General features: G+C 36.8%; 2 protein-coding genes across 3 annotated transcripts in view; one reads left to right on the top strand and one right to left on the bottom strand.

Annotated features, from left to right (window-relative positions):
- Nucleotides 1-27,810, bottom strand: part of LOC114251617 (uncharacterized) — a 179,404-nt gene that overhangs the window by 50,485 nt on the left and 101,109 nt on the right. The gene's annotated exons all lie outside the window — the stretch shown is intronic.
- Nucleotides 4,938-18,794, top strand: LOC114251619 (uncharacterized). Of its 2 annotated transcripts, XM_028185956.2 has the most exons (9): nucleotides 4,955-5,122; nucleotides 9,025-9,115; nucleotides 10,205-10,339; nucleotides 10,831-10,931; nucleotides 12,386-12,412; nucleotides 12,736-12,762; nucleotides 14,516-14,653; nucleotides 17,341-17,464; nucleotides 18,086-18,794. In XM_028185956.2, the coding sequence occupies exons 1-9, from the start codon at nucleotides 5,050-5,052 to the stop codon at nucleotides 18,156-18,158; spliced, it is 789 nt and encodes a 262-aa protein (XP_028041757.2). In that variant the 5' UTR covers nucleotides 4,955-5,049; the 3' UTR covers nucleotides 18,159-18,794. The 2 variants fall into 2 exon arrangements, with proteins under 2 accessions (XP_089593892.1, XP_028041757.2); XM_089737766.1 differs by lacking the exon at nucleotides 14,516-14,653 and having other exon boundaries at nucleotides 4,938-5,122.

Below are 27,810 nucleotides of genomic sequence, written 5' to 3'. Positions count from 1 at the left end.
CAGCATCTTCATTTCAGCAAATAGAATGGTATGTACGTTCCTTTTGGTTGCCTACCATGTTTCCTAGTTACGCTGCACATCCATCTCAGCATCTTCATTTCAGCAACTTGAATGGCATGCACGTTCCTTTTGGTTGCCGCCCATGCCTCGCTGCCATACATAAGAACAGGCCTTATTATGGTCTAAGTACACACAGCCTCCAAAAACCTTTAACTACAGACACCGATCGCGAATCGAACCTGGATCATACGTTTGGTTTTTTTATTGCCTTTATAGGCAGACTACCATACGGCTTACTTGACAGTGAGTCGTTACCGTAGGTGATGGACGTCAGCAATCCCAGGGGCAAAGCCAAGTCGCTGCCTACCATAAATCAAATCAATGACCATACAACAAATCTTTTTCTTCTGTGGATGTGTTTGTCACTGAACTCCTCCTAAGCGGATGGACCGATTTTAATGAAATTTTCTGTGTAACTTCAGGTGGATTCGAGAAAGGTTTAGATTTAAAAATGGCGCTGCAGTCGTTGTCTAGGTTATTTATCTTTCCTAGAAATAATTTATATGGCAAAACAACGTTTGCCGGGCCAGCTAGTATTCCTATAACTCTCTGGCATTTAAAATACATTCTCATGCCTCTATTCCAATACTCGATGTAATTTTTGGAATTAAAACCACCACGCCATGCCGCGTGTAACTTTTGATAGAACAGCCTTTAGAACGTTCGACTCTCCGTGATAAATAGAAAAGGGTTTGAACCTCTCAAACATTTAATTACCAAGGGTTTATTACGCCCCTCGGGCGAGGGCGCCGACACCCGAAACATTTCCGGAACGTATCGGCTTTCTGTTGTATCACCATGTTTTTTCAGATGGGAAACATAAAAGTGGTCTTTTCGGGGCCGGAGCCAGATGAAATAAAGAAAACAAAAACCAGGCAAGTGGCTATCAAAGAGCGCACAGAGAAGAGTATGAACAGGATCAACAATCACGATTGAAAATTAAATTGAATATGTTTTTTCCAGAGTTTCATGTTAGAGGAATTCTGAAAGTGGCACCTGTGACAGAGAAGTTGAGAAGTGCGCGCTTAGAATGGTATGTGATGAGACGAAATACCAATGAGGTTATTAAGAGAGTTTTAACTCTGAATGTGGAAGGGGCTTTAGAGGAAGACCTAAAAAATGGATAGATTGCGTGAAAGGCGTTATCCGAAGAGGGGAGTAAGCGAAGAAATGGTATATGATAGAAGAGTATGGAAAGAGAAAACATGTTGCACCGGCCTCAGGTGACTGGGATTGATGATGATTATTTCAGACATTCGTTTTGTTGATTAATATTTTTTAACTAGCAACTAAATTACGGGATCGGTATTATGGCCCGAAACGTATCTAAATCATTTATTTAGTGTCATCATTATGTATGTGCATACTATGTTTAACACTTCAAATAAAACATTAACTACCTTCCATGTCTTAATAATTGTCATAAGCAATATTCATTTTTTTTTTTATTGCTGAGATGTATGGACGAGCTCACAGCCCACCTGGTGCTAAGTGGTTACTGGAGCCCATAGACATTTACTGCGTAAATGCGCCACCCACCTTGAGATATAAGTTCTAAGGTCTCAATATAGTTACAACGGCTGCCCCACCCTTCAAGCCGAAACGCATTACTGCTTTCACGGCAGAAATAAACGGGGTGGTGGTACTTACCCGTGCGGACTCATGAGGTCTTACCACCAGTAATTACGCAAATTACAATTTTGCGGGTTTAATTAGTTGAAAACTTTATTCGTTTTGTTTAGACTTATTTTATTACTCATATTGGCTGGCATCATCGTACAGCTTATTCTTGCCGCGAAGCTGTTATGCGTTGCGGTTCAAAGACTTTGAGGTGTCTCAAGGGAAGGGATGAGGTCATGAGGATTTTTATATCTATCGATTCCAGTAAAATAAAACCAGTTCAATCATAGACGATAAGATCAAAGAAAAACACATTTTTTTAAGATCAAAGTAAATGAAATTAATCAAAAAGGACAATGTGCTAAACCTCGGTTTAAAATCTCGTTAAATCTGTCTGAAACTTTGCTATGATCGAACGAGGAAGGAAAACAACTGTATATAATATTTATAGGACGATACCTAATGACCGCAGACGATTTGATACCAAATTAATTACAAGTGACGTAAGCATTGAAGACTTCGTTTTAGTCTGAATTAATCATTTTCATTTGCACGATATCCGTCATCCACTGGACGTTTACTGGTTTAAATAAAATCCTAATTATTTCAGTTTCAAAGCTTCGAATTGTTTGACAGTTTGTAACTTTGAAAGTCGTCGTGGCTTAAGGAATAAGACAAGCTCTGTAATCGTATCGAGTGATGCGACTATGCCCGAGTTTAAAGCTTGCAGCCAAACTGCCTATTTCTGCCGTGAAATAGACAGTATGGCTGCCTTTTCACGGTAGCGGTAACGGCACGCCAATCAGCGTTGTGATTTCATGTGCTGAATGAGTGTCAGATCATCTGGTTACTTATGGCTATAATAAAAAAAGTGTTTCTTGAACACACATGCTGTTCTTCTAACGAGGTTCGAAAAGAAGCATCTTCTATAGACCATGACAATTCACCCAAGGAAACTGCATGCGCTATTCAAGGACAGTATGAAGAAGATCACACATAATCAGTTTAAATATTTTGTACATTTTTTGAAAGTGAACATTGAAGACAAATAAGCGAAAAAGAATTCTATTCCATTGTATTTGGAACGGTATTCTATCGTTATCCGTGCATTGTTCTGTAGTTTGGTCCCATTACGGGCGGATATTAGAATCCTCTATGGTTATTACCTCGGGGAATTGCGATGTTACGTCCTGAACGATTTTTGATAGCGTCCCTATAAATGCTTTACTATAACAAGAATGGAGATTTTATTTCACGAAAATTCACGTTCGCGACGCGCTGTCACAACAAGCGCCTCACAATCAGTGTGTTTAGTGCGAGTTTTTTAACTTATATAAAATATAAATCTACAGTGGTTTTTACGGATGTTCCGTTATAACTACTGAACCATGCATCCGATTGACTTGAAACATGGTATCCTTGTAGAAAATAAATGAACTTAATGGATAGGCTAATATTTATATGAGTGTTGGACTCCCTAATAATAATGACAATAAATGATAATGTTAATTTTAAATGCGAAGCGGGCGAGTACGGATAGTCATATTTGTATGAAGTTGGAACTCGCGGCAAACGAAAGGAAACTGTTCCAACTCCATACATATTTGAGTTAACTTTTACACGATCGAGAACGTTCAAAAACTCGCGCTAAGCACACAGGTGTGAACAGTTTCGAGACAGGACGAACACCAGTATTTTCGTTGTTTGACTGTTGTGATTTCAAATGAGTTCTTGTGAATTCAAATTAGATAGAGGCCTTTTTTATGAGCTCCTACATAATATATGGAACTGCCTTTATAAGATACTATTTAGATTTCGACCTCGGTATATATGAGATCTGATGATCGCTTAACGTCAGTATCACCCTGAGCTCGATCACTCTGTATAGTGCAAAAGAAATCGTAAATCTGTGTATAGTCATTAAGCGGTAGGAAGCGGCTTGGCTCTGCCCCTGGCATTGCTGAAGTCCATGGGCGACGGTAACCGCTCACCATCAGGTGGGCCGTATGCTCGTCTGCCTACAAGGGCAATAAAAAAAAATGGCGTAAAATGAAACATTTATTATTTGCGAAAATAAAAAAAAAACTCGCAAGGTTTTTCGTACATTATAATTAGTCATTAAAATTTTGTTGAGCCCAAATTCAAAACATTTGCATCTTAATTGATTTTAGTTCTCTATTTATGAAGCGCTCAAAATTCTATAAATATTTGGGGACTAATCACACACGGCCATCTGGATCTAGAATAGGGCTCCGTGAACTATGAGAAATAAAGATCGATAATTATAATAGTTTCATTAATTACATAGAGATAAACGGAGGCGAAATTTGAAAATTGTTAATTAGGTATAGTCCATATATAAGTAGTTTTCTTTAGCAGGCTCGTTGTCACATCAATGTAAGTAATCGTAATGTCGTAAAATGATTAAAATTTAAACGTGTTTGTCCGCACCAGACGAACTTCATGTTTGAATTCGATCAGGCGTGATCGTATGTTTAATACATTAAGAACATCGGTCTGTTATGGTTTTAACATTAAACAAATGAAGTTGCACGAGGTCTGTGAACTTGGGTAAAAATTAAATTTGGTCATTTTTCTGTCAAAATATTATCTTTGTTTTTCATTTATCTATCTATCTCTATATATATATATATATATAAATGAATTGCTGTTCGTTAGTCTCGCTAAAACTCGAGAACGGCTGAACCGATTTTGGTCTTGAGTGATTTGTGGAAGTCCAGAGAAGGTTTAAAAGGTAAATAAATATGAAAATGCTCAGAATTAAATAAAAATAACAATTTTGTTTTTCCTTTAATGTGTCCCCCGTCGGACGGATTCATTTGGTTTGTTTTAAGTTTATTTTATACAAAAGTTTAGGTCTTTTATTTATCGATTGAGGCACTACGAAGTCTGCCGGGTCAGCTAGTATCATATAAAAATTCACAAAATCAGCTTTGCTACTACATCAAAACGCATACGAATTATAATTTAAGAGTTATAGATTCTTAATATCTCAATTCTAATGATAAGGCGCTGGCTCGTTGACACAGATTGTCTCGAGCGACTTTTCAGTCTCCAAACCTTGACCACTGCACCAGAGGGCCCGGATACGATTCTAAGTTGTATTCGATACCAAATAAAAAAATATTTATTGAGTATTCGAAGTTTTAATGTACGTGCTGCCGTCTCGTAAAACCATATTCATTGTTTTGATAAAATGTGACAAGTTCAAAGTTTCCTGTGTCGTTATCGCATTACCGGCGTCACAACAGTACAGAAGTTATTAATTTACAGTGTTAATAGCGTTGCGGAGTCGCTAACATCACATTTATTCGCCAAACAACATTTATTGAATTTTTCGTAACAGAAATGCTTCAATTATGTTTCGTTATATTAATCATTAATACTGTGAATTCAATTGGAAAAACTCAACATGAATTCGGTAAGTGTTAACCAAAATTTTCAGTACAGACTATTTATGTAATTTAATATGTATTTATTAATACTATTTATGTAATTTAACCTCTTTGTACTAATAAACCTATTTATACTAAAATATAATGAGCTGGTCTCCAACTTAGAATCAATCACTGTTGGAGCCACAGCGAATTCTATGCCGGCACAACGTCAAGTCTACCATGCACAAGTGTATAGTATTTTAATTTTTTATGGCATAGATTGGTGGACGAGCTCACGCGGACCATCTGGTGTTGTGGTTACTGAAGCCGATAGACATCAAAGCTCGTCAAAGAATCCAAACAACAAAAAAGAAAAATAATATCAAGAATAAAATACATATATATATACCGTAAAATTTCTGTATTAGCGTTTTTAATTATTTGCGTGTGGAAGTGCGTCATTTCCACAATGAGAAGCACGAAATTTCATGTAATTTGCTTTTGGAGATGACTTCGGAGTTGAAAATTTATAAATCGTAGTCAAAGCGTCCTTTAAACAAACAAAAGAAAAACCAAATGCCAACCAAATTCATCACGGGGAACTCTTACAGCACCGAGTAAAAGTTATTATTATGCGGCATTTTCCTGCGTCGAAGGTCCGTTTCCACTTCGTTCATTTCTCCTTTCGTTAGACGACATTACGCGCGTGTGTTGCGACTCTGAAAATTGTGAAACGCGTCGCGACATGGGCGGCCTAATTGGAACGAAACTTTGTTATAAGACTCTTTACAGCTTTGTGTTTCACTTTAAGTCATAATATTACGACTTCTTTGAGAAGTTTGTGTTGGAAATTTATTGCAAACATGCGCGCTTGATGTTATGTTAAATCATTGTCGTAAGACAAAGACTGGTTGTTGAACTTATATCGTCGATTCATCGCATTCATTCTTGGGAGAGGTAACAGAGATTTCGCTATTACATTTCAACACGTATGTTCTAACGACATTTAAATTGTAATAAACAATACGGAATTAAAATTTGTGGCATAAAATTATGTTTTTCGGTACTTACGTATTAACGCCACCGTGGCAAAATTCTATTATAGTAATATTGCTCACGTTTTGGTAATAAAATTGCATAAATACTCGAAAAATATGGAAAAGCGAATCAGAGCCCCCCACTTTCCACCTGGTCTTGTCTGACCTACCCCTAGAGTGTATATAAAAACCGGAGGCGCAGAGCAGTCCTCGCTCGCTGTGACGGAGCACAGAAACAGTGCGAGGTGGAGCGGCTGAGGCTGGTCGACCAACAAGCCGAAGCTACGAAGCAGAGCACGAGTAACCGTGCTTCGGCACGCAAGGGCGAAAGGGCTGCTCTTCCCGCAGCGCCAAAGATAAGGCGGATTCAAACTTAAGCTCAAAAATCAGCTAAAAATCAGCAAACAATAAGAAAACCAAAAGATAGCTTCGTGCGCAAATAAATAATAAGTTGCTGCGTGCAAACAATAAGGCTACTATATAAAAACTTAAAGATTGCTTTTTATCGGCTTTTTAATAGAATTTTTGCCGCGGTGGCGTTAATACGTAAGTACCTGTTTTTCTTTTAATTGTAATGACGCCATCTACCAAACTCAAACCTAATATGAATTTGTTAGTTAAAGTGTGTCTATTAAGCAATAAAGATCGAGATGTCACTGTCTCAAGATGATCGGTGTTACGAACGTGGTATCGCCTATGAGCTCTGTTAACATTTACAATCAGGTGACAAGTGAACTAGGTTACCCTATGGAAGGTAGAGGAAAGGAGAACCGTCTCATATGGGAGAACCTAGAAAAAGGTTCCCACTAGTTCAAAAACCACCAGAATGGCGCTAGCATACGCACAGGGTATGATATGAATTGATCAGTGTTAACTGATTGAAGTATGCTGAGTTAGGAAATTTAATATATTTAATGACTAGAGTAGTTAGTGACAGTGTAATATAAAGACCTCACAATAATAATATGTTTACGTAGTCCAAACTAATTTTATAAATATAACCTAAAATTATTGCTGTGGTAAAACGTGGAGACATCGATTGCATTTTCTTATCAGCTTTAAATGAAATATTTTTGTGATTTTGTAGTGCTTACGGCTTACAGTTCGTTCGTCCTTCTTTATTTCTCTATCTTATTCTAATAATTTTCAGCGCCTTTTTTAAAATTTACCCGGTTGCTACTGTATTGACACCCTTATTTAGCACAATTTAACGGACAATGGGGTGGGGCAGCCGCTGTAACTACCTATATATTTGAGACCTTAGAACTTATATCTCAAGGTGGGTGGCGCATTTACGTTGTAGATATCTATGGGCTCCAGTAACCACTTAACACCAGGTGGGCTGTGAGCTCGTCCACACATCTAAGCAATAAAAAAAAAATTCATACACAGAGACGGTTTTCCTAACCTCTACCCTCCATAGGTTACCCATATAGCATAATAGAAGAATGCTTTGACTGTTCTGTAAAATGTATCTCAGTCGTACTTGGAGAGTGGTGCACGAGAACTTAGTCAGTGTGTAGTACATATAGTAAATAGGCTTTAGTGCGGCTCTCCGTTAAATATGACGGCAGAAATAGGCGGGGTGGCGGTATCTACCCGTGCGAACTCCCAAAAGGCCCTACCACCAGTAGTTACGCAAATTATAATTTTGCGAGTTTCATTTTTATCACACGCTGAAGATTTCTTAAGTACGTATTTCATTGGAAAAATTGGTACGCGCCTGAAGGTTTCGAGCAACGGTATATAGCTTGGTACGATTGCACCGGACGTCTAATCCTTTAGGCCACGTTGACTTCTACATCTGCGAATTCTCTGTCCTACCACCAGCCATTATTAGCTGTAACGAGGCAGTACACGCTGTTAAATCGAGCTGCCTATTCTGTATGTTGTATGCACTTCTGCAAGTCATCACGATTCACGGTGCAACTCAGGGGCTCAGTACAACCGTTCATCCTCTCACCCTCAGTTTGATATCATACAAAACACTCGACGCTCTGAACGCAAATAAGAAAATGAGATTTAGTCTTAATCTTGACAGACGGGCTCCCGGTTCAGCGTAAACATTTCCTTCGCTGACACTCTCTTTACAATCACAACAATATAATTTATTAATGAAATCGTGCTGGTCGGTTTATCCTTCCTATATAATCAGTAACGGATCATCATAATAATAACGTAGTTTTTTGCACAAAACATCTGATTGGGCGGAGAGTAATCTGGATTTTTTATTCAATTTAAACAACGATAGATCTGGCGTTTATCATTGCCACTCGTCCGCGAGAACGAAAACTGGTGGTAGGACCTCTTGTGAGTACGCACGGGTAGGTACCACCGCCCTGCCTATTTCTGCCGTGAAGCAGTAATGCGTTTCGGTTTGAAGGGTGGGGTAGCCGTTGTAACTATACTGAGACCTTAGAACTTTAAACCTCAAGGTGGGTGGCGCATTCACATTGTAGATGTCTATGGGCTCCAGTAACCACTTAACACCAGGTGGGCTGTGAGCTCGTCCAACCATCTAAGCAATAAAAAAAAAAAAAAACTAAAATATTCGAAACATCGGACTGTAAAATGACAGTAAAACCCCGAGACTAAACCGTAAAAGTGCTTTTAATTACATTGTTTTTACGTACAGGTGATGTCTTATAACACTACACAATAACTATGATCAATTGTACGAAAAGCATTAGTTGATTCGCGTACTATTTTTCTTACGTTAATTAATTAATTAAATCGTTAACATAAAATAAAACATATTATTCATTTGCTTATCTAAAATATAAGGAATCGTTCAGGGTTCTCACGCCTCCACGTTTTATCAAAGCAGACTCAAAAGCCAGCGTTAATAATGCCGTAAATGTGTAATGATTATTGATTATCAAACTAATATGAACCTAAACGATTCGCAGAACGCCACATTATTGCCTGCCACACAACCGACCTTGAATGTTTCAAGCGACAGTACAAGTCACTGAAAGACAACGCACTGCTTAGACCAGGGTGGGTCGATAATTTTTAAAACCAAAAAAATAATAGTAGGATGAAACCCATTAGAAAAGGAGGGGAATATTATAAAAATGAAAGAAAAAATAATTTACGGGCGATCTGAGGTCGGGAAAGGGGATGGGGGTGAGTTTTTAAGGGTAAAAAACGGTTTTTCTCGATTTCCGGCAAAACTAAAAGTCCTATGGAAAAAAGTCAAATGGTAAAGTTGTAGGTAATAAAAAGATCCAAAAAATTTGTATTTACACTTTTTTCACATAACCTCAAAATTTATGTGAAAAATTCAAAAAACCAAGTTTTTGGTTTTTTATTTTTATCTTTTTAAAAAAAATTTTTTTTCGCGAAATTTGGTGAAAACTTCCCTTTTTATATCCCAAATACGCTGTAATTTATTTGATTAGAAATATTTATTTTTTCGCCTTATTTTGAATTAATATCGAAAAAGCACCCTAATTTTCATTCGAAAATTCACCCATCAAAATATCAGCTTTTTCCAAAAAGCTGGTATGTTTTCTGTTCGTTGAAATCTCTAATTTCCGATACTGAATGGTATCTAAAATATATTTAAAATATATGAAATATACATGAAAATCGGCCAAAATGTAGTTATTAAAATTATATTTACTATACATATTTTTTATTTAATGATACATTTTTATAGATTTTTAATATATTTTTTATGTATTTTGAAATATATTTTTTTTCATGGGAGTAACTAAATTTGTTTGTGCAAAATTAAGGAGATTATTATTTTTTAATCTTGTACTAAAATATCATTCAATTTCAATCTTTAGGTTATGTTACGTTAAGTATACTATTTTTTAAAGAAAATATTACTATTTTTATCTTTGAGTTGATTGATACAGATAAAAATAGAGATAGTATTTACCTTCCTATGCAGATTCAAATAATTTTTTTTTAAGTAATGTTGGTCTAAAATTTTTCGAACTTCAAACTCACCCCCATCCCCTTCCCGACCTCAGATCGCCCGTAAATTATTTTTCCTTTCATTTTTATAATATTCCCCTTCTTTTCTAATGGGTTTCATCCTACTATTTTTTTTTTCACTTTTTATTATTTTTAAAGGCTTCTACCCTGGTCTATGCTGAGCAATATGAACCTCGGTATTGAGACTTACACGCCTTACGTGTACCAATATGCGGACACCGGAACTTGCATCCAGATATCCGGTCTAGAGCAAAGTGAATTAGTTGCTATCAGGTACAAATCTATTTAAAGTAATTTGATATATTTACAATTTTAATGCTCAGACGTGTGAACGATCTCATGGGTTACCTGGTGTTAAGCGGCGTACGTTGGTCATAGACTGTGGTAGGTGTGGTGGTAGGACCTCTTGTGAGTCCGCACGGGTAGGTACCACCACCCCGCCTATTTCTACCGTGAAACAGTAAAGCGTTTTGGTTTGAAGGGTGGGGCAGTCGTTGTAACTATACTGAGACCTTAGAACTTATATCTCAAGGTGGATGGGGCATTTACGTTGCAGATGTCTATGGGCTCCAGTAACCACTTAACACCAGGTGGGCTGTGAGCTCGTCCGCCCATCTAAGCAATAAAAAAAAAATTATACGAGAATCGATCAAGTTTCATGCGATCAATAAATAGTTCGATTGAAACACCGACTTCAATCACTTGTACTGAATTATTATAACTTACGTAGTTCATGACTCATAAATTAAACCTTCTTTTTTCAGTATGAACAGCCAGTATAAGGAATACTCTATTATGCTAGAAATGCCGTTTAAAATACAACAAATACTGAATGGAACCGAACACTGCAATGAACCTGATCGTGGTATGACCGAATTTACTACTTTAATCAACCTTACTATAGGTTTTTTTTATTTATTGCTTAGATGGATGGACGAGCTGACAGCCCACTTGGTGTTAAGTGGTTACTGGAGCCCATAGACATCTACAACGTAAATGCGCCAACCACCTCGAGATATAGTTCTAAGATCTCAGTATAGTTACAACGGCTACCCCACCCTTCGAACCGAAACCCATTACTGCTTCACGGCGGAAATAGGCGGGGTGGTGGTACCTACCCGTGTGGACTCCCAAGAGGTCCTACCACCAGTGATTACGCAAATTATAATTTTGCGGGTTTGATTTTTATTACACGATGTTATTCCTTCACCGTGGAAGTCAATCGTGAATATTTGTTGAGTACGTATGTCATTAGAAAAATTGGTACCCGCCTGCGGGATTCGAACACCGTTGCATCGCTACATACGATTGCACCGGACGTCTTATCCTTTAGGCCACAACGACTTCTCCTAGGTAGTAATAGTGTGTTTTATCCTAGATTGCCGGTCCCCCTGACATTAAGCGGAAAATGTGAGTTGTATAGCAACTGTTTCACTCTTCAAGTCCGAACCCGCTTGGTTGAATTTGCAGAATGATGCCAATTCGCTTGCCAATAATATGGCCCGCAACAAGTAACTAACATGATAGAGCAGTTTAATTTTTGTAATAAATCCAAATGATCAGAAGTGTCGGTGTTCCTGTACCTATTTAACGTAAACTCTTGGAATGTTTGCAAATTTAGCTAGCCATATGGATACGAAAGTAGTCGATGGTTGATAGGAAACAAAATATAAAAAGTTTGTAATTGATGTGTGGCGAGGAGCACATTCTCATAATAAATACTACAGGGTTTGCACGATGTACGGTCGACGGTAACTAATTTACTGGTCATCATCGGCTTATTACCTCCACTGCTGGATATAGACCACAAGACTCGCCACAATGACTCAATCGTGAAACTCTTTAACAAGCACGCGTTTATATTGTGTGTGCCAAAACACCAAACAAGTTATGAAGCATGTACAATAACACTTTACCCCGATTCCGAATGCAATTTCACCACAGTACTATCGGCATTCGAAACTCAAGCCTCGTGTCTGAAGGAAACTGCCGGTTACCACGTAATGTCTACGGGATCAGCAATCTACTGTACACCATGTACATCATAAACCAGGTGGTTCATGAACGCAATAAACGAAACAAAAATCTCCTAGAAACTTGAGCCAATACTGGTAAATTTACAATGATATTAAATGGAAAAACGGCTTTTGGTGAACAAAACTTTCTTTCCTCCTTCTAAACAGTTTTCATTTTTAACAGTTTACATAACGTAATATTGAATAGGAATAGAATAGGAATTGAATAATCGAAAACGTATTCCGAATAAAAGTAAGCGGTTCCAATAAAAAAATTATTTATTCTTCGTTCTTATTATTTCAGCATTTCAAAAAATCGGACTTCATAAAGGTATGTAAGGAAATTTTATTTTTATTAATCGTTTAAGCTTGAAACGTTAAAGAATTTTAATTATTCCGTCTTTCAAATCGGAAACTAAGTTTCCTTGCACAGTACGGTAGGGAAAGGAACAAATTACCGAAGAAACAAAATATACAAAGTTAAATTAAAACTAATTAATATATGCGTCTTCATTTCAATTCAAAAAGTAACATAATCTATGTTCAAACGTTACACACACGGCTACTGAATATAATAAGTGTCTAAAACTTTTATTCTATGTTAAAAAAAAAAACTATACAAAAAAAAAGTTGATATGAGCAAATTGATTTCAGGGCCATTACGAAGATTCACTGGCAATGGTGAGTTATATTATATGATAATATATATTTTTTATTCACACTTCGCTAATTGTAATGTTAGGCCGTTGGAAGAATTCATTCCATCATTATGCACCCAACTCGGGTTCATTGAGCTGAATAATAATTGATTGATCAGCGCAGTGACATTATGGGCTGCAATGGCGGTTGAAGGTCACAGTGGATTAAGGTGCCGGCACTAAGAATACTACCTAGTATATCTCAAGGAATAGTATCAAGCCTGGAAATATCGCTTGTGTAATCAAAAGCTAATTGATATCGAAGGGTGAAAAGCTGTTTGATTTAAGTGACACTTTTGCAACGTTACACGAGAGTCGTTCAAACTTAAAAATTTGGTAAAATATCATAACAAAAAAGCTACTTCTGCTATTTGAATGGGGTAAACTTCTTTCTTTTTTTTAAGTTCTAAGGTCTCAAGTATAGTTACAACGGCTGCCCCACCCTTCAAACCGAAACGCATTACTGCTTCACGGCAGAAATAGGCAGGGTGGTGGTACCTACCCGTGCAGATTATATTCTCTCTCTCTATATATACCTATATATACATATGTATACCTATCTAAGTAACAAATATTTAAATAAGCTGTTCTGACGTCCGGAAAGACCCGAAGATTTACATCAGCTATTTTGAATGCCGAAAATTTTGCTAACAACAATATTATATCCGTGACAATGGCTACATAAACAAGTCCCTTAGAGGTCCGAGGGCCCATTCAATATGCCTCTCTCGGAACACTTTGTAATCATCCTATTGTTCTCACACTCTCAAGTTTACCGTGCCAGATTATAGACGCTAAAGTCCCGGGGCGCACTTCACTAAGTTCTCCTAAGTTTATGAAACATATACTGTAGAATGTTTACTTAGAAATTGAGGTTAAAGGGCTACGGTTGTTGATTCTGTTATAACGCGGACAGCTTTTATTCTATACAGATGTGTTCTCCCTATTTCCTCTCAGAATAATAAGAGTAGAGAAAATATTTTTAGACAAAACCATCAATAACTGCCACTGCTATATCTCTGTTCCATTTCTTCATACGTTAAAAGTTGAGCCTCTACCAATTTTTTTACTGCAGGTAGGACGTCTTGTGAATCGCACGGGTAGGTATCACCACCCTGTCCACTTCTGCCATGAATGCGTTTCGGTTTGAAGGATGGGGTAGCCGTTGTACTGTAAAAACTGGAACCTTAGAAGTCATGTCTAAGATCGGTGGCGGCATTTACGTTGTGGTTTACGGGCTCTGGTAACCTCTTAACACCAGGTGGACCGTGAGCTTGTCCACCCATCTGAGCAATGTAAACAAAAAAATTCTAAATATACAGATTTAGCGGGCAACATAATATATAATACTGAAAAACAGTTAAATAGTGTAGATGTTTTTGAAACAAATATGGTGCCAACTACCCGTCGCTTTCACATTAAAATAATGCTAATAATATACTGAATGAAACTGATCTTAGCCTACTGAGTTTCTCGTTGGATCTTCTCAGTGGGTCGCGTTTCCGATCGGGTGGTAAATTTTGCGAAGCACTGCTCTTGCTAGGGCCAGCGTTAGCAACACTCCCGGTTAGAGCCCCGTGAGCTCACCGACACGTCAAGGAGAAGCTGAAATAGCCTCTCAAGGCTACCAGCATAAGTAGGGAAAAAAACCGATCTATTCATGTCTACAGCTGACATAAGCCCAAAGTAACTAAATTTTTTAACTAAAATAATAATAATGAGAGCATTGTTTACAGCCACAGCACAAGTCACGTATCCATACCGATTAGATCAAAGTGAAGGCGAAACGTACTTAAGACTTGAAGAAGAGAATCTGGATATGATCCTCGATCTCCCCGACCTCAGTCACTTCGATAAAACAGACCCTACACAAGGTGAGGAGAAATCTTTTGAGGAGAGATTACCGGTGGTAGAACCTCTTGTGGGCTTGTGGGTCCTTAACTAATACACAGACCTTAGAACTTATATCTCAAGGTGGGTGGCGCATTTACGTTGGAGATGTCTATGGGCTCCAGTAACCACTTAACACGTGGGCTATAAGCTCGTAAACCTAACTAAGCAATAAAAAAAAACATATCTCCTTCAAGTCTCACTTAGGCTCAAATCTAGAAAATTCATAAAGTCCAACTATTAAAATGCTTTATGGAACTTCACCAAATAATTGGCTTCTCTAAAATTGGCGGTCATTGCGAGTTGAGTTCTAACCGAGTTATAGAAAGCGCAGTCTGGTGATCCTACAAGTTGGACTGTCCAATTCGTTTAGCCCCATAAGAGCCACTGGCCGCAGACAATCAAGACGAGTTAGTTGTTGTCGCGAACAAGTAGTGAATGTTTTATTGATTGATTAAGAAAAAAGCATTTTTAAGACTTTTTATGTCTTGAAATTGTGAAGTAGAGACGATAAGACAAATAAGATAAAATAAATCTAAGACAACCCACGAAGATTTAAGCCAGACTAAATTTTTCTTACTGGTGTTTCTTACTTCGTATAGAGCGTCTTATGAACCTACACTGGTAGGTACGGCCTTGCTTATTTCTGCCGTAAAACAGTAATACTTTCGGTTTAAAGGGTGGAAAACCGTTGTACTGTAAAAACAGAGTTCACTAATCTAAGCAATGAAGAAAAAATGTTTTTAACTTTTCTTCTTTCATAGAATGTTCTATAATTTAGTATAAAGGTCATTATGTTAAGGAACGTGGCCCGTTACTTATGTACATCTAGTTTACTGATATAATAGCATCTACTTCAACAAATTCCCTTCACATCAAAACGAAACGACACAAAATCATCTGACGGCCGTGGGCGGCTACGTAATACGACGATTTTCTTAAGAGCCTCCACGAAAGATACGCCTTCTTTAGAATTTAACAACGAGACATCGTAAAGAATTACTGAGTCGTTAAAGGGGGAGCTTCGACGATAATTATGAGAGTATTCTGATTGCGCCCCCGGACATTTCGTTGCGTTACTCTCATTTTAATGGTCTCCGGGAATCGGAGTAAGGGCTCGCCAGGGAGACCACTATGAACTGGAATACGTTAAAATTGAAAAATTATTAAGAAATGACACGAATTCTCATTTTCGAAAATAATGATTCAATACTTATTCCACACGGTCAGTGGTTACTTGTAGGTCCTATTTACTGGCGGTTCTCAACCAACACATTGCGTCGTGAAATTTACAAATACTTTTGTCTGAAGTGACCCAAGGACTTGAGTGGGCAACTAGACGTTAGCTGTACAGCCGTTTTTAATAGATTAATAATGTACTAGTGACCCACAGTAGTCGATATTCGACTATAATTAAATGAAATTATAAGTTTAAACATTATTATGGTTCTATTGTCAAACACTATTATAATTCGATAATATAATCACAGTATTCGCCAAAACTGCACTATAGATCAATAATATTAAAGACAAAAAAATTCGACCACAGACTAAACAATAACAAAAAAATTCCAACTGACCGTAAGCAAAGAGTATATTTTTATATATGTGTTGTGTCAAATACATGGTAGTGTGTGTAATGTTTTCTTTATTGATTTAAAGTATCTTTTAGGCATTATTTTAAAAAAATATTAGCATTGTGCACTCCTTCTCTATATTCGCTTTAAGTGTGAGAAATTTCATACTCCTCCGTCCGCGCAATTTTCGTAAAAAAGGGTACAAAGTTTTTGCTTCACGTATTAATATATAGATCAATATAAATTGTAAATTTAAATATACCTTCATTTCAAGTATCAAAAATAGTGCATATAAGAGGCTAGGGAATTTTTTAAGAGTACATTGGCGTTGGACTTTTTGAGGGAACGCGAGGAGTGAAGTTGTATGATTTGTTTTATTTGGTTTATTTAGTGTTTCTTCAGGTTTAAATGTGTAATAAAGGTGGCTTATTAACTATTTAGTATCTGTGAAAATGCACATATGTGGAAAGAAATAAAGAAAGAAATCATTTATTCGCTTATATATATAGTATAGTAATATATATATAATTTATATAGTGAAGATGAGTTATTACATAAATTAAAAGCAGCGTGTATGTTTTGTCATTATTTGACATGCGAATTTTAGTGCAGTTCAAGATATTATTTTATTATATAATTTACCATTCATTCATCCATAATTCAACTAATAATTAGTAATAGGGAAAATAAAAAAAACCACTAGACGTAAATTCTCGGGATCTTACAAAAAGTCCACTGAAAAAGTCTCAGTAAATGACCACCATTTTACTGAGACTTTTTATATTTCATTCTATATCATCTCATCTCATTTCGTTTAATTTCACTCCATAATATCATTTTTGATAAAAATAAAAATATAAATTAAAATAAGACTTGACCAAAAGGTCTTAGTTACCAGGACATAAAATCCCTTAAAAAAGTATGTTGCTGCGTTACTGAGTGAAAAAAGTTGATACGTACCTACTATGTATGACATGATTGGCAGTGATAGGGCGTTTCGATTCTTGGCTACTCTGGGTTAATTTGTCGCCATTTGTAAGGCCATAAGCTTGCTTATCTATATGGTCCAGTAAAATATAGTTTTACGATTGCAGCGAGACTATCAGAGTGGTCGGCGTGGGCCTACCGAGTAGTCCAGCATGCGGACATCGCGAAGCATGTCCTGATGGCACACACGACACTACTGCGCGACCTTATTGGTCGGTTCCCACTAAATAAGTAAGTCTTATGTATTTATTGTACTACCCACCACCTGTTAATAAACTGTTACGGAGTATATTACTGCCCTCCCCCAAATATTAGAGACAGAGAGAGCCAGAGAGACAGAGAGAGCCCATAGATATCTACAACATAAATATAAATTCTGAGGTCTCAGTATAGTTACTGCTTTACTTCTGCTGAAATAGGCGGGGTGTGGTACCTACCCGTGCGGACTCAAAAGAGGTCCTGCCACCAGTAATTACGCAAAATCTTAAGTCTCAATGATACTTTAGATATAGTGGTTGTCTCACCCTTCAAACCGAAAAACATTTAAACCGTATGCTAATAACAATCCGATTGAGCTCAGAAAAAGCTCCACCAATGATGTGACTAATCAAACCACGCTTTAATCTGACTAATATGGTCGCATGAAACACTTTTTTAACAGGAAGAACGGTTATTGTGCAAAATACTTTTGTAAGAGGGCTTTGACTTTTTGCTATAGGCAACGGCTTAACTGTGGCCCTAGTTGTTGTCCTTAAGCGACATTGACAACTTACCACCAGTCGGCCCGTACTCTCGTCTGCCTATAATGGCAATAAAAAAAGAAACAAATTTTATCTTGTTTTATCTTTGCAGATTCCTGCTTCTTTATCCCGAAGAAGAATATTCAAATATACAATTTAGTTTCAGTGAAAACACAGTTTTGTAGAATAAAAGCTTTACGCATGAAAATACAAATACAATGAAAGAGAAAAACAACGCTAAATTAAAGCATTGCATTACATTCAGTTTCTTAATCACTCTCTTGCCTCAAATACACATAATTCTGAGATCAAATTTAACATAATACATATTATGATCAGAGAATAGGTACAATATTTGTTACGTTTTGATCGTCATCTTGCCTGAGGTTAAGACAAAAGCATAGATTGGAAGCCATTTCAATACTACCTGGGATTAGTGTTTTTAGTGTTTTGTCTGTTTTTAGTGACACGTTTTAGTGTCACATTTAATATTTCGTAATCTAAAAGAAAACACATCTCACAATGATTAATCCAATTAAATTTTTGGCTAAATTTACGGCGTGAAAACAGTAAAATTCACCCGTTAATTTATTCGAATTCACAGAACGGCTATCATCCAAGCTTCAACAAATAGGCTATTAGGCGGAAAATAATTAAAAAATACCGCCCCTCGCCCGTATGAAACGATAATTTATCCATCTACAGGGATTTTGTTTGTAAAAACAACGATACGAAAAGATTAATTTGCGAAAATTACACGGCTCCGCGTTATTGTAGACTGAAAATGGCGCTTGAAAAATAAATGCTATTATCTTTCTTTATAGGTGCGTATTGAATTTATGTGAGTTATTGACTGGGCGTTTTTTTTTTGCGATTATCCTTTTTTGTCTATAAACAATAATCAATATATTGTTTGCAGTGTTTGTTACGCGCTTGTAAGGTATTCTTGTAAAGTGATCATGATGCCGCATTGAATTTTTGAAATTCTGTATACATCTTTTTTTTATAGCTTAAGAAGATGGATGAACTCACGACCCACCTGTTGTTAAGTGGTCACCGGAGCCTATAGCTGCCACCCACCCTGACATATTAGTTTTAAGGTCGCAGTATAGTTACAACGGTTACCCCACCCTTCAAACCGAAACGCGTTACTGCATACGGCTGAAATAAGCGGGGTGGTGGTACCTACCCGTGCGGACTCACAAGAGGTCCTACCACCAGTAATTGCGCAAATTATAATTTTGCGGGTTTTGATTTTTATTACACGATGTTATTCCTTCACCGTGAAAGTCAATCGTGAACATTTGTTAAGTACGTATTTCATTCGTATCTCATGAGAATACGATAAGATCGAACTGATTTCATGATGGCCAATTGAGACTCGGAGCTAATATGTTTCATGTAGTCATGGAAAGATCTAACTGAACATTTGAAGGGTTCGAAACAAACACATTCATGGGAGCTGTCCCACGCTCAATTTACCCCACTGAGTTTCTCGCCGGATCTTCTCAGTGGGTCGCGTTTCCGATCCAGTGGTATATTCCGCGAAGCACTGCTCGTGCTAGGGCCAGTGTTAGCAACACTCCTGGTTTAAGCCCCTTGAGCTCACCTACACGTCAAGGAGAAGCTGAAATAGCGTCTCAAGGCTATCAGCATAGGTAGGAAAAAAAAGAATACTCAATCTATAGAAATTTTTCAGAAAATAATTCTTAATCTGTCAATTTATTATCGAAATTCCAATATACTTATTAAATCTAAAGGTTTTTTATTTTTTTTTATTTAAGAACGGAAACCGAAAAAGTATTGAACTCGTCGGAATGAAGAAATCAAAATACCGAAATACATTTGTACATACATATTTAACACACACATACACACACAATACATATTTAAAACATTTTATTTAAATACTTCCCGCTGAAACACTTAACCGTACCAACAAGCAAGTTTAATTAAAGAAACATTATCAGCTTCTTATCTCCTCGAGTTAAGCAATTTACTTTTTTTTTTTAATTAAGCTGTTTCAACTTCCCTTCGGAAAATTTAAAACGAATTCCGAGAACACTTTTAAGCTCGTAAGCTAACACTCCGAACTTAAATTGAGTGTTTCAAAGTTTTTGTGTGCTTGTAAGTTAAAGATTAAGATGTCTTTCGGATGTGAAGGGAGCAATAAGCGTTGTTTTAAGGCATCCTTAGGTGCTAAAGTAAATAGGGTGTATGAGTTATAAAGTTTCTTCAGCGATTTCTTGTCACAGTGTACCGTTTTTTTGTTTTAAGTATCTTAGATCTTAACAGGCAAAATAAAAATCTTTTATCTTTTTTCTATCTATCTTTTTGAAGTGAAAACTTCTTTAGAATCGTTGTGATTTCAAACCGGATGCAACGGAAAAAACGACAGGTAAGAGACACAAATACAAAAATGTGTAGGATGAAGCCAGCAAAGAATGAGACAGAAATATACATACTATTTAATACAGCGCCATCTGTGAGATTTTTTAATACTAACGTGTGTATGAAAGCTCTTGTAGTGAATTTTAATTTAGGATTATACGTGAAATTAAAATATCAATTTACAGAAGGCGCTACCTTACAATTATTTACTAATGACAAAATTTTACATATACTTAAGACGTTTAGGATAATTGTATTTTAATTTTGGAAGGTTTCACTTCTACCACGTTTGAATTGCACACATTTTGTTTTTTTGTTATTCCTGTTACTTATACATTATTTCGTTATTTTATGTTATTTTTGAAACTGTCTCTGTCGCCAGCTAAGTACGGTTACCGGTGGTTATCCGATAACTGATTTAATCTATTTACGGATATCAACAACAAGAAATAAAGTATTTGGGTGGGTGAGTTTAGTATGTCCAGGGAATGACTCGTCATGTTTTACTAAACGTTCAGGAAATGACGCAGCGATATGAAAAGGCCGCTGGGGTATTCGAATAGACGAGTGAGTGATCTTAGCAGCTATTAATCTCAGCGATAAACTGTTTAATGTACCTAATAACGTGGTCACTTTACGCTAAGTTCTCACCGAGAATTACATTAAGTATCAATACGTCGATTGTGGCGTTCGGTAGGTCTCTGATAACAATTTAATCAAGTAAGAAGTCGAATAACAGATTTAAAACGACATTTAAGTATTCAGCTAGTCGACACAACCTTTCACAGCCGCTGTCCGCGAAGTAATGACACAAGCTACGGTGAGATGTCGTTTCGATCTCTGATTTTATGCATACCATTTACCACAGCGATGATATATTTTTATTCTTCTCAGTCGGACACTCTTGTCAGAATGGTCGTGGTTGCGCTGACGATGTATTTGCAGAAGGACCCGTTAGGTTACCCATGCTCCCGAGGAACGCCCCCCGGGCAATGCGCTTCCAGGTCTGGCGGTTCGAGGCGCTTCGAGTACTTTCGACCATAGGGGACTCAGTTCTTTATTAGGTCAGTCCAGCGGGTCTGTGAGCGGCCGCGTGATCTCCTGCCTTCCACCCGGCCCTGGACTACGAGTCTCTCCAATTAGTGCTCTTTTCTGGAGATGTGACCAAAGAACTTTAAAACCCTCAGTTGCGCAGTTGATACAACGATAATATTTAGAAAAGGAAAATATCTAGTGTTATTATGTATACACTACATGAATGTCCTAACGTTTCAAGAGACTTGAGTTCGTAGTCTCAATGGTATTTTAGTGTTTGCCGCAGTCTTTTAGTCGCTTTACGACAGAAATAGATAGCGGGACATACGCATATGTCATAAACTATGTCAAAAACTAAACTAGAAGCGACAATGAGATTGTTATGAGAGTTTTAACTATAAATGTGGAAGGCTTTAGAGGAAGAGGTAGACCTAAGAAAAAATGGATGGATTGTGTGAAACTTGTGAAAGACGATATGTGTAAGGGGGGAGTGAGCGAAGATGTGTTATATGATAGAGGAGTATCGAAGGAGAAAACATGTTGCGCCGACCCCAGGTGACTAGGAGCGGGGCAGGAAAATGATGATATGTCAAAAACTATAGCCGATAGATTGCCAACTCGAGAATATCTAAACTCTTATAGTTATGCCACGATAAGGGTTCTTTTATTTAAAAAAAATAAAACAACGTCGAATATCGTTTATAGTGCAGCTTTGACTCAATAAACTCAATGGTTTCAGTTTTGTATGTATGACCTTTTTACGAAAATTAGAAGAATCATAATATAAAATAAATAAATAAAGAGATAAAAAAAAATTAAATGAAAATAAAAGTTCATTAAAATAATAATATTCAATACTATCTTTATAATTTTCTTTTTTTAGTAACCTAACGCAAATAGAAAAGGATTGATGTGTGTGTATTATAATTTTTTATGTTGAAATTTTTGTTAAAGACCCGAGCGAAGCTGGAGCGGGTCGCTAGTAATATTATATGTATACCTATTCTAAGCTTTTCATGGTTACGTAAGTAATATAATTCCAACATTTAGTCTGGTAGATTCTCTGTGGATTCCGTGACCGAAAATGATACATCCGCTGGCATGATCCCTTTCGATATATAACAGAGTAAACCAAACTCGAAGCATCGTTATTCCTAAATTATTTTTAATTAAAAAAAAAGCCGTATAATCTTTTAATGCTTCGTTCAACTCTAATCATCTTTTGTGCTCTAAAAATCTTGAGTTGTTCTATAGATCAGACCTTTTGTAAATACGTTTATTACGATGATTCTCTATTACCCTCATCTTGAAGTCTTACGGCACATATAAAACGCGAAGAAACTCAGCGGAACGTATTCAGCGACGAGTGACAATAGGAATTATTATAACCGACGAGTGAACCCTTCACAATGCTCCCGCGAATACACTAAGCCTCCGACGTTGCCTTCAAACACAAGCGGTAGCGTTTTTATTCTTTTGTTTACAAAACAGCAATATTTTTGTTGGCTGTCATCGTCAATGCCCACCTAAGCGTATGGTAACTCAAAGCTGCCGTCGCACGAAACATGTCTTGTCGGATCCCTGGATTCACTCTCGGAACTTTTTAGATGAGCGAACTAACCCACTGAGTTTCTAGTCTGATCTTTTCAGTGGATCGCGATCCCGATTCGCTAGTATATTCTGCGAAGCACTGCTCTTGCTAGGGTTAATGTTAGTAAATCACTTACTCGTCCGTGCGTAGCAAGAATAGCATCTTAGGCTACCAGCAAAAAGGTAGGAATAAAAAGCCAAAAAACTAAATATCGTAATAGAAATATACAAGCCTTTCTAGAAAGGACGCAATTCATTAGACAAACCACATCAGTTGGCTCATTATACTTCGAGTAGGAATAGCTTTGATACACCACGGTTTGAAGATGGAGCCGCACTAATCGTTGCAATAATACAGTGCATTTCATATTAACGCATACAAGAGACTAATGCTCCTACTTTTTCATTGCGCGGGCTAACAAATTCACGGCACAAATTGTGTTAAGTGGTTGCTGTTATTGTTTTAAGTGCCTATAAACATTAACAACACAAATACCGAAATGCACTTTAAAACAAGCGTTCTAAATCCCAGTCTTATAGTACAACCGTTTTCCTATTCTTCACATCGGAACGCATTACTGCTACGCGGCAAAAATACAGTAGACAGGGTGGTGTTATCGACCCACGCCGAGTCATAAAACGACCTATCACCAGTTAATCGCTCTTTTTTAAAACCTTAAAACGCTATCTCTCACAAAATTGACCCTAACAGAAAAACAGAGAGAACTGTATTACGCTGTAGCGTCCCTGGCGACAGAGCTTTACCGTAAAGCTGTAAAAGGGCTTTCTTTTACTTAAGCCTTAATGAACAGGATTCATAGCTTTTAATGAAGAACCTACTGAATACTTATCTCTGATGGCCTAATATCTTTAAAGTTCTGCCATGAAGCAATTACTGAAACTCACAGATAGGTAATATAACGGAAATACTCCCATATGCCTTCTGATATAAGGTCTAAGTAACAGTTTTCATAATGATGACGTTAGTGACGCATCCCCATCATGAGATGAATCATCATATATCGAATTTCAGCTAAATGTGAGTGTAATTTAGATTATTGTAAGAAATATTCGAAAAAGGCTTATTCATTAGATTTTCCAAATGGACCAATATTATTTTGACGCTAACGTTGAAAGCTACTAACTCAGCGGTAGATTGAGCATCGTCAGCTTCCACGCTGTTGACTTTAGTTTTCGGGCGGTTCATTTTTAGATTAAAATTTCCATGTCGGAAGCATTCAAACCAATCACGAGTCGTGCGCTCGTTTGTAGTGTTCACTCCGCACACGTCATTAATGTTGTGAGCCGTGGCTACCGCTATGGCTACCGTGGCGGAACTCTTTTTCCATTATTTTGAGTGATTCTCCGAACCCTAAATTTTCGATGTCATGAGGCTTATTTTTGTAAATAACTGACAAATCAGTCTGCAATTAATTTGCGTGCGAAAATGCTCGGAATTAAATAAAAATAACAATTTTGTTTTTCCTTTGATGTGTCCCTCCTCGGACGGATTCCTTTTGTTTGTTTTTAGTTTATTTTATACAAAAGGTTAGGTCTTCTATTTATCGATTGAGGCACTGCGAAGTCTGCCGGATCAGCTAGTCGTTTATTAAATATGACGTTATTCTTAAAAAAAATTTATTGATTAGATTGGTGGACGAGCTCACAACCCACCTGGTGCTAAGTGATTACTGGAGCCCATAGACGTCTAAATCGTAAATGCCGCCACCCACCTTGAGATATGAGCTCTAAGGTCTCAGTATAGTTACATCGGCTTCCCCACCCTTCAAACCGAAACGCATTACTGCTTCACGGCAGAAATAGGTGGGATGGTGGTACCTACATGTGCGGACTCACAAGAGATCCTACCACCAGTAAAGCTACCACCGCCATTAAAATCATCTTCTACTTCTTCTCGCCCTTATCCCACTGTGCGATTTCGGCACAACATACATTATATATTTTTTTCCTTTATGGATGCACAAAACAAATTACAACTATAGAAATTATAAGTTTAAAAATTTAATATACCTACAATCTGGCTTGCAATTCAAAACAAGTGCATACAGAAAAATTATAACAACTGAATAGATGCCTAAATACCTTGTTTGTAAATACTTAGTCTGGCCATAAATACTGTTACAATTAAAAATAAACAAAATATTACATTTGAATTTGGAATCTGTCATTTTTATATGATTGCTCATTGAGTTTTCTCATATTGGCGCCAATACATTGTACAATATTCTGCGATATTAAAATGGGGTGGGGTGATAAAGAGAACCGAATCGCTGTGATTGCATTACACAAAGTAGGTATGGGGCCAAATGCATTTTTTAAAACTTTCCATAAGCTTGGTATTAGTAAAATGTTTGTGTAGCGGGTTGTGTAACCATGTCGCGTATTTTAAAAGATGACTTAGGACATGCAGCCTATAAGAGACGTACTGGTAATTTCTTAATTGATAATTTAAAAGAGAATAGGGTGGTAAAAACGAAACAACTACTGAAGCGGTACGCAAAGGGAGGTCATAGAAAATTTTTGTTTACGGATGAGATTTTTTTTACAATTGAGCAACATTTTAACAAACAAAATGACCGTATTTATGCTCAAAGCTCTAAGGAAGCTTCCTAATTAGTTGACAGAGTGCAACGTGGGCACTATCCGACTTCAGTGATGGTTTGGTGGGGTATTAGCTATGAATTAGTGACTGAGCCATACTTTTGTGAAAAAGGTATCAAAACATCGGCACAAGTGTATCAAGATACCATTCTTGAGAAGGTAGTGCAGCCCCTTAACAACACCATGTTCAATAATCAAGAATGGTCCTTCCAGCAAGACTCGGCGCCAGGTCATAAAGCTCGGGGTACGCAGTCTTGGTTGGAAACGAACGTTTCGGACTTCATCAGAGCTGAAGACTGGCCGTCGTCTAGTCCCGATCTTAATCCGCTGGATTGTGATTTATGGTCAGTTTTAGAGGCTTGCTCTAAGCGCCATGATAGTTTGGAGTCCCTAAAACAATCCGTACGATTGGTAGTGAAAAATTTTCTCATGGAAAGAGTGCGTGCTTCTATTGATAACTCAACGTTTAAAGGACTGTATTGCAGCCAATGGAGACCACTTCGAATAAGCTTTTTATACTTTAAATTGTTTTATATTTATGTATTAAACTAACACACTGTAAAAGTAATAAATGTTGCTTGCAATAGATTTTTTTTTCCTTTGTCTCAGTATTTATGGCAAGACTAGGTACATACACACCCACATAATCGCACGCACACACACTCACACACATATTATGTAAGTTACTATCTAATTAAATTAAATCTAATGTATCATTAACCGGACAATATTAATTATTTGAGAATATATTTAACTAATTTACAATATTTATAAAAACTATTTTCAAATAGTGTTGGTACTTGCCAACTCATTATAATGTACCATTCTAACAATGAGATTAAAGTATGGGATGTTGTTTTTCTGAACTTCAAGTGCAAAAAGATTAGTGCAATGTGAACTACGCGCAGTATATCTGGTATTAAAAAATATTTCTATATTCTCTTTTTCCATTTCTTTGCATTAATGCCTTTCTCGCGTATATCCTCTTCGATACAGAAGGTTTAAATATTTTAAGAGACTCCCTCCTCACACAACCGTCTAAATTGTTAAAATCATTGAACCTAAATATTTCCCTACATACGTACATCTGAATGCTCAATTCATTTACAACGATAGCTGTGCTACACTTGATAACACATAAAAATTTCGCAGCTTAGCGACACATAATTGGTAGCCGGCATAAAGCGTACTTAATCTCATATAATATCCTTCTTTAAAAGCCTTTAGTGATTAATTACGTCCAGTTTCAACGGACCTCTCACTCAGGGGGATCAACCTTTTGTTTGAATGAAAAGGCTTTTCGTGGGAATTATGATAAGATGATCAATTAGTGTTGGTAGAAACGACGATAAACTGGTGGTACAGGGACATTGTCCGTCTCTCATGTGAAAGACCACCCGGCTTTGGATGGCTCTGTCATAATTAAGTTTTCATTTTTCTTGTAAATATGAAATGCGGATTCTATTTAGTATGAGTCTGTTATTAACTTTAAGATTACACGGACTCTGATCGCTCAGTATCTTACGTGTATAAATTTATCTTCGTAATCATGAACCCTATAAAATTTTGAATCCATTACTTTTCCCCTAATTAGCTGTATTTTTTTTTTTTGTCACTTAAGTGAAATAGTTTTATTCTGAACTTGATAATTATAATTTTTTTTTCATTGTATTACTATTTAGCTTGTTTTATTTTAATTCTCGTTAACTACTGCACTGTCGTCTGTACCTACAATAGAGGTGATATTTATCATGTGCGATAGCGACTATTCAGATATGGTAATACCGTTCCGCTGTTTCTATTGTGGTATAATGTGTTGTTCACTCTGCAAGGCGGGGAAGCCATTTTTGTTGAAACTTGCATCTTTGGTTTCATGATAAGTAACTATAGTTGTCACTACAGATATAGTTGCAGTTCAGAGCAACTATAGATCTAGTTGTTAATGAGCTTTATTAATTATAAGTCATTAATGAAGTCGTTGTGGCATAAGGAATGAGACGTCTCGCTGTAGTAGTATTAAGCGTTGCAGCTATGCTAGTGTTCAAATTCAGCTAGCAAGTACCAATTCCTCTAATGAATCAACGTACTTGACATTAATTTCCTAACGACATACACTATGGTACAATAATTTTGTATAATATACGAAGTCGAATTACAGAAATTTATGAATTTGCATAATTGGTGGGCTTTTCGTATGCC

This window comes from Bombyx mandarina, chromosome 23 (assembly GCF_030267445.1).
Source record: "Bombyx mandarina strain Sakado chromosome 23, ASM3026744v2".
NCBI classification, from domain to species: Eukaryota; Metazoa; Arthropoda; class Insecta; order Lepidoptera; family Bombycidae; genus Bombyx; species Bombyx mandarina.
The sequence above is the reverse complement of the archived record's forward strand: the minus strand, read 5'-3'. Positions and strand labels throughout refer to the sequence as shown.

What these genes read in the sequence shown, in the direction of transcription:
- LOC114251619 (XM_028185956.2), top strand. Translation starts at nt 5,050, where the DNA reads ATGCTTCAATTATGTTTCGTTATATTAATCATTAATACTGTGAATTCA. An exon ending in AGTGAATTAGTTGCTATCAG is followed by an intron (nt 10,340 to 10,830) that starts GTACAAATCTAT and finishes TTCTTTTTTCAG; the next exon opens with TATGAACAGCCAGTATAAGG. An exon ending in GGTCGGTTCCCACTAAATAA is followed by an intron (nt 17,465 to 18,085) that starts GTAAGTCTTATG and finishes TTATCTTTGCAG; the next exon opens with ATTCCTGCTTCTTTATCCCG.